Genomic DNA, 7,612 nt, shown 5'->3' on the forward strand with positions numbered 1-7,612 from the left:
CGGAGAGACATAGTAAGAGTGTGAGATTTGTCAGGATTGAAAGACATGTTCCACTTGTTTGACCAGTCTGTGATTTTGTCCAGGTCTTCAGAGAGTGAGGAGGCAGCAGACTGCCGATCTGAGGGAAGAGGAATGGAGCGGCAGAGAGTGGAATCATCAGCAAAGAGATAGAGAGGATTTTCGAGAGAGTCAGAGAGATCATTGATGAAGACCAGAAAAAGCACGGGGCCCAGAACACTGCCTTGGGGAACTCCAGCCTGAACAGGAAGAGGAGATGAGAGAAACCCATTCAGGGCCACACGTTGACGACGACTAGAGAGGAAGTCCGCCAGCCATGCGTGGAGATTTCCATGGATACCAAAGGAGGAGAGTTTGGTGAGCAGAGCGGGGTGCCAGACCGTGTCGAAGGCACGTGATATGTCGAGGGAGACAGCTCTAATTTCCTGTTTGGCATTGAGGACCTCCATCCATTGTTGAGACAGCAGAAGCAGCATGTCCAGAGTAGAGTGACCTGGTCTGAAACCAAATTGATGATCAGATATCAAGCCATTGGAGAAGAGGAAAGATTTCATATCCGAAGCAATGATGGATTCCATGACTTTGCTGATAATTGGGAGAAGGCTGATTGGTCTGTAGTTGCTAGGATCTGTTTTTGCACCTTTTTTGTGCAAAGCGGTGATGTTGGCTGATTTCCAAGCAGATGGCAGTTGACCTTGAGCAAAAGAGAGGGTGAAGAGAACAGAGAGAGGGTGAGATAGAGCAGCAGAGCAGGATTTTAGGACCCGTGGGCTGATGCCGTCGGGTCCAGTTGCAGAATCAGAGTCGAGGGTTGACAGAAACTTTTCCACCTTGTCAGGAGGAAAGGACACGGAGTCCAGGAGCAGCAGGGTACGACTGGGTATGGTGGGTACAGAGAGGGATGGGTTTGGGACACAAGATTTAGAGGCAAACACAGAGTTGAGGCATTCAGCTTTTTCACGTGCGGAGTCAGCTGTGTAGCCGTTTGAGGTAAGGGAGAGGATGGAGGGGGAACAAACACCAGAAACGGATTTGACCAGACGCCACCAGGATTTGGAAGAGGGAGACAGATAAGAGAGTTCGGTCTTGAGAACGGAGAGATATTGTTTCCTGGCTCTCCTGAGGGTGGACACACACTTGTTTCGGGCTTTGTGAAAGGAAATGAGATTTCCTTCCGTTGGATTTGCTTTCCAGGAGACGAAGGCAAGTTGTTTCTGGGCAACAGCCTCACCACAAGATTCCGTGTACCATGGACGGGAGGAAGGGTATGACAACTGAAGACGAGATGGGATAAATCTGTGCATGAGAGAGAGCAATTTACTTTGGAAGAATTCCCAGGATGAGTTGATGTCAGAGGTGGTAGAGATGGGAGACCAGTCCAGATGATTGATGGCTGCTTGAAGACCATGCCAGTTGGCCTGAGTGAAATGCCAGACTCGTCGACGCTGAGCAGGCTCCCCGAGGATGGTCAGAGAGATGTCCACTTTAACAAGGACATGATCAGATGATCCGATCGGAGCAGAAGAAGAGCAGCAGACATTTTCAGGGAAGTTAGTCATAACCAAGTTCAGAAGAGAAGATGTTCCGTTGACTGAGATCCGGGTCGGGAAATTGACAGATTGTGTCAGTCCCAGTGAGTCGCAGAAGTCCTTTGCTGAGGAGCCATGGCTGGTGAGAAAGGTACCCACACCCAGCCAACTGTAAAAAGACTGCATGATGACAGTTGAAATCACCACATATGAGGAAGAGAGAGTTGGGATGAGTAGATAGAAGTTGGTCCATATCATCAGACAGCGAGATGTAGATGGAGTCATCACTGTTTGGTGGACGGTACAACACACATATGAACAAGAGGTGGGAGCGAAGGGGAAGCCGTAGCCAGAGGTATTCCTGGGGGTGAGGTGGAGAGAGTGCAGTGCAGGGCGAGTGAGGAAGAGAGTTTTTGATAAAGATAGCAACCCCGCCTCCAGGACGAGGCTCAGGTCTATCATACCGGAGGAGGGAGTAGCCCGGGAGAGATACTATGGAATCAGAGACATCATAAATAGTCTAGTAGGAAGGCTAGGTCCCCCTGCACCCCCGGAGATATACTTCTAATCAGTGTTTCTAGATTGGAAAAAATGTGTAGAAAATGACTAGCTATGGCCCCAAGCTGAAAAAATGTCCCACATACCATTTTTATGCAAATTACTGCTGCCATTATCAAAAAAACGATTTTTGACATATCTCAGCCAATATTGCAGATAATTGAAAAATGAAGGTGTCTAGACCCATGTTTTGAAGGGCATAGATCATGATAGAACTATTCATAACATGATTACATGTGTCTATGGTATACTAGTATGCATATTAATGCTGTAATTACAAAATAATCAGTTTTACAAATGATAAGGATACGTTAATACTGCAGATAACTTAACATGGTACATAAGGGGTCTAAACCCAGGTATTTTCAAGGTTAAATGTCAACAAGATGCTCCTGAGTCTTGCATAGGGGCGGGACATTGGCAGTAACATTGGTACCACTCAACTTTTCTTCCCACCATTGACTTTGTATTGCGAGAGATTTTCACTTGCTTATTTAAAGGTTTCTCACCCAGCCCACGTAAAATCTACCAACTCCTGCTGTTAACTCCCAAACATATTTTTTTATGTTATCCAATCACAGTGCAGAAATGACAGACTAGAGATCCAAATTAGTGCTGCTATAGCTGCCATTTTACATTTCCATCCATGTAACATGCGCGCTCGCGCGCTCGTATCAATTGGTAATGTCGCGCGCTCGTATCAATTGGTAACGTTGATGTTATTGAATACCTCAGTTGAAAGTTCAGTCTTCCATTCCATCTGTGTGTTGTTCTTGGTATTCATCCTCCAATCTAGCCAGGTAAGATGCTAACTATAATGTTACTCACACTCTTGACTTCAGTTTCTGCATGAAATCATAAACAGGCAGAATAACAGCTGAGCCAGCTAGCACCATGTTAGCTAACGTTAAAGCTAGCCTCATCTATGTACAGTATGTTCCTAATGTCGGTGTAACTTAAACTTTTGTTAATGCCAAACATGAGACATATCTGTTGACTTCTGTATATGAATTGAACCAGAAAGAGGCACGACAGCTGAGCTAGCTACAGTAACTTAGCACAATGTTTCATTGGCCTAGATAGCTAACGTTAGTGTGGAAGAATTTAGATGTTTTAGCTATTAGCACTTTTGATGCCACTAAACATGGTTTAGTCAGCTAAAAAGTACCCTAGTGTAGAACATGACTCAGAACCTCTGTTACCTCACTGAAAACTCAGAGCCTCCTTTCACAGGCACTTTTAACATCATTCGTGATTTCTTATTTGTCATTTAACAGTGATGGTAGACATCGACAGCAAGCATGCCCAAAAGAAAACGGAGTGTAGAACCTGCAGCCCAAAGCTCTCCTCCTACATGCATCCTTCATGTACCATCCATGTCTGATCATGGGGATTTCACGCCCCTCCGTAAAATTAAAGGATCTGCTTCAGAAAAACTGCAACTGCTTCAAAAGATCCGGGATAGACGTCTCAACCAACCGCATGACTCCCCATGTCGTATGCAATCAGTATGTGATCAGATCCCGGCAACTCTTCCTGATGACCTAGAAAGAGTAGGATATCACAGCAAGTGTTATAAGCACTTTGTCCGCCACTTTCATCGTCTGGGAGATGATACAGAACCAGGGCCATCAACCTCATCATGGCATCACTCTCCTCGTAAACCAGGAGGTTCTGCTGAACCCATCTTCCCGCCAGAGTGTATATTTTGTGAGAAAGTTGAGACCAAAGATGCTCATCGCAATACTGAGAGGCCTACAACCTTCCCATCCTTTAAAAACAAAGAAAATGCATGGGAGCAAATCGAAACACGGGCTGAGAAAATGGGTCTCTATCGACTCCATCGAAAGGTGAAAAACAAATACCTCTTTGCATGTGAGGCCAAACACCATCCGTCATGTTTTAAAGCTTTCCGCACAGCATTCTACAACTATGAGCGTGCGATTCACAGAGCCGAAGCACCAAAGGAGCAGGCTTGCATGTCAGCCGCCCATGAAAAGGCATTCAACTCAGTACTGGAACACATTCAAACCCAGGTCATCCAGCAGAATAAAGTTCTACAGCTTTCTTCCTTGCGCTTGCTCTATGTCGAGGAACTGAAACTGAATGGATATGAGAACTCAAATTATCGGTCAGAGAAACTACTGAAACGCCTACAGAATGACCCAATCAAGGAGCATATCCACTTCACGAAGGTTGATCATGACAAATGTGATGTCATTTCTTTCTGGCTTGTGCACAGCTCAAACATAACAGTTTCCAATGCTCTCGCACGAGCATTCACACTCGGAAGCACAAACAAGAACCAAAATGTTGCCCTCCAACTTCGCCAGGGTATTCTACAGGCTTTCAGAGAGTGTAAAGACCAACCATGGCCACCAACAGCTGAAGACATGGAGCTCAATCCTGAAGACATCCTACCTCCAGACCTTGTCCGCTTTCTCAGCGTGCTAATGACTGGCAAGGAGGGCATCGATTGCAGGTGCTTGATCAGATGGTGGCCAAGCAGCACTTTCTGTTCTCCACTGACAGTTACCATCCTGAGTCAATCAAAGCGCAGGAAAGGCTGAGGCGGGGCAGCTCAGAGAAGATCATTCTGGCTGGACCAGCAACCAGGAAGCCATATGACTTCAAAATGTTCCTTGCAAATGACGACAACAAAAAGCAGATGTGCCAGCTTCTTCTGAAAGTGTGGAGTGGACAAGAGGCGGCTACCAGGCTGGAGAGAACAGAGATGGCTGTGCTGATCGTGGAGGGGAAGGCCCACCAACTTGCCTCAACGAATGGCAAGGTAAAATTGAAAGCCCTTCGTGAATGGCGATTCAATTTGTAATTTTTCCTGAAAAAAAGGTGATTACCTGTGATGTTTGTCTAGATCTGAAACTGGCAGTGACTGGTGATTGAAATGCGGTGCCTTTTTGTGTTTCAGGTCGAGGTACGTGAACTCCCCACGATCTACAGCAACCAGGAAGAGACTGATACCAGGGTGGTTCTGTACCTCCATCATGCTGCTACCATCGGATACAAGAACGCTGTAGTCAGAACACCGGACACAGACATCCTCCTGATCCTGCTCCACCATGCCCACAACATCAAGCTGACGGTGTACCTGGATACAGGGTCAGGGAAGCATCGCCAACTTGTCAACGTCTCTGAGCTGGCAGAATCCCTGGGAGAGGACTACTGTGCCACTCTCCTGGGGTACTATGTGTTCAGCGGAGAAGACTGCACCAGTGCCTTCAAAGGGAAGGGAAAAGTCGGGCCCTTGAAAAAGCTGGAGAAGAATCCCAGGTTTCACAGGGCATTCGGTGAACTGGGTGACAACTGGGATGCCAACCCTGAGGTGGAGAGGCAGTTAGAAAAATTCACCTGTGTGATGTACGGCCAGAGTCGCGAGTCATCAGTGGACATTGTCCGTGCCAAGCTGCTACGAAAAATGGTGGGAGAGGACAAGACCCTCACATCCAAGTCCAAGGTTGATCTGGCTCGCCTTCCTCCATGCCAGTCTGCCCTGAAGCCGCACATCCAGCGTGTGAACCACCGCGTAGCATTGTACAAAAGAGCCGATCAACCTATCATCGAAAAGCCAAAACCTTATGAGGAGCAAGGATGGATAAGGACTGATGAAGGACTGTTGAAACCAATGTGGTCCAGTGGTCCCATCCTACCAATCTCACTGGTGGATCTTCTGAACACAGGAGAGCACGAAGAGGAGGAGGAAGAGGAAGGAGAAGAAGAGTTTGACTCTGACGATTTCGATGAAAATGATGATGACTGACTCAGTGTAGAATCACTAATGCTAATGATGTTTATCTAAAACAAGCAAGAGAAGAGTGGTCACATTGAGTGCTAGGACTATTTTGACAGTTGTAATATTTAGAAAAATAAAACTTTGTGTTAACGTCTGTGTAGACGGACCTTAATATGAGTCTATTATTTCGTAAAACTGTGATTATTTTGTAAATAAAGCACTAATTAGCATACTAGTATACCATAGACACATGTAATCATGTTATGAATAGTTCTATCATGATCTATGCCCTTCAAAACATGGGTCTAGACACCTTCATTTTTCAATTATCTGCAATATTGGCTGAGATATGTCAAAAATCGTTTTTTTGATAATGGCAGCAGTAATTTGCATAAAAATGGTATGTGGGACATTTTTTCAGCTTGGGGCCATAGCTAGTCATTTTCTACACATTTTTTCCAATCTAGAAACACTGATTAGAAGTATATCTCCGGGGGGTGCAGGGGGACCTAGTCTTCCTACTAGACTAAAAGGAGGAAAGTTTCTGTTAAGCAGATCACGTCTGGTTTGACAGAAGCAACCTGTATGGAGAGATCAGTTAAGTTTGAACGAAGGCCCCGGATGTTTGAGGTCCATACCGTTAATGAAGAGGAAGGGGGAGCATCAGATACAGAACAGGGGGGAGGAGGGGTAGGGTAAGATGTGGAAGAGGTGGAAGAGGTAGGGAGAGCTGTTGAAGGTGTGTCAGAGATTTCAGAATAGCTCGGAGAAAGGGAAGGATGGGGCGGACAAAAGGTTTGATGGTGATTGGGTGAGCCACAATGAGGTGTGGTTGAGGAGGGGGAAGAGCGAGGCAGAAGGTTGGGGGAGATGGAGGTGAGAGTTTGAAGGGGGAAGAAGCGGGGAGGACGCTTTGAGGAGGGGGAGTGAGAGGGGGGAAATTGAGAAGCAATGAGGGTGGGGAGATTTGAAGGGGAGGGGTGAGGGGGGAGTTTGGGAGGGAAGGGACAAGGGGAGGGATTTGAAAGGGATGGGATATGGGGGAGATTTGGAGGGGAGGGGTGAGGCAGGAGTCTAGGAGGGGAGGGGTGAGGGGGCGTCTTGGCGGGGAGGGGTGAGGGGGTAGTTTAGGAGGGAGGGGGCAAGGGGGGAGATTTGAAAGGGATGGGTGATGGGGAAGATTTGGAGGGGAGGGGTGATGGGGAAGATTTGGAGGGGAGGGGTTATGGGGAAGATTTGGAGGGGAGGGGTTATGGGGAAGATTTGGAGGGGAGGGGTGAGATTGGATTTTTGAAAGTGTACGATTTATGGGAAACGAACATTTATTGCAAAATGAGTTTCTTGTGACCTTCGAGTTAAAAATACGTTTAAGGACGCTGGATGGAGGATGGAGTGCAGGAGAGTTTAGGGAATGTAGAAAAAAGGCACTATAGGAGATGGATTTATTTTTTGGGATGAATTGATTTGGTGAGCAAGTCGAAAGCAGCCTTTTAAAGAAGAAGAAGAAAAAGGTGTTATAAAATATGACGGAATACATAACTTGAGGGGAAAGTGTAAACATTGAAGGTTAATGAGTGAAAACTATCTGGGGAAATGGGGGAGAAACACGTGGTCGAAGAACGAACGAACGAATAAGAATGAATAAACGAATGAGAACAGAGAAGGAAATGTTTTTTTTTTTTTTTTTTTTTTTAAGTTGAGATTTACACAAGGAAGTAGGCTATGGGTGAAAAGACTGGGAATACAGAGAACGAAG

General features: G+C 46.2%; 1 protein-coding gene across 1 annotated transcript; it reads left to right on the forward strand.

The window, feature by feature from the left end:
- The first annotated feature begins 4,587 nt into the window (after positions 1-4,587).
- On the forward strand, positions 4,588-6,051 carry LOC144891790 (uncharacterized). Its single transcript, XM_078776263.1, has 2 exons — positions 4,588-4,896; positions 5,035-6,051. The coding sequence occupies exons 1-2, from the start codon at positions 4,600-4,602 to the stop codon at positions 5,881-5,883; spliced, it is 1,146 nt and encodes a 381-aa protein (XP_078632389.1). The 5' UTR covers positions 4,588-4,599; the 3' UTR covers positions 5,884-6,051.
- The last annotated feature ends 1,561 nt before the right edge of the window (positions 6,052-7,612 follow it).

Source organism: Myxine glutinosa, chromosome 4, assembly GCF_964187855.1.
Source record: "Myxine glutinosa chromosome 4, kmMyxGlut1.1, whole genome shotgun sequence".
Taxonomy (NCBI): domain Eukaryota; kingdom Metazoa; phylum Chordata; class Myxini; order Myxiniformes; family Myxinidae; genus Myxine; species Myxine glutinosa.

Bases quoted from the DNA above. Each gene is read 5' to 3' on its own strand.
- LOC144891790 (XM_078776263.1), top strand. From the start codon at position 4,600: ATGGTGGCCAAGCAGCACTTTCTGTTCTCCACTGACAGTTACCATCCT. The intron at 4,897-5,034 runs GTAAAATTGAAA...TTTGTGTTTCAG, and splicing joins TTGCCTCAACGAATGGCAAG to GTCGAGGTACGTGAACTCCC.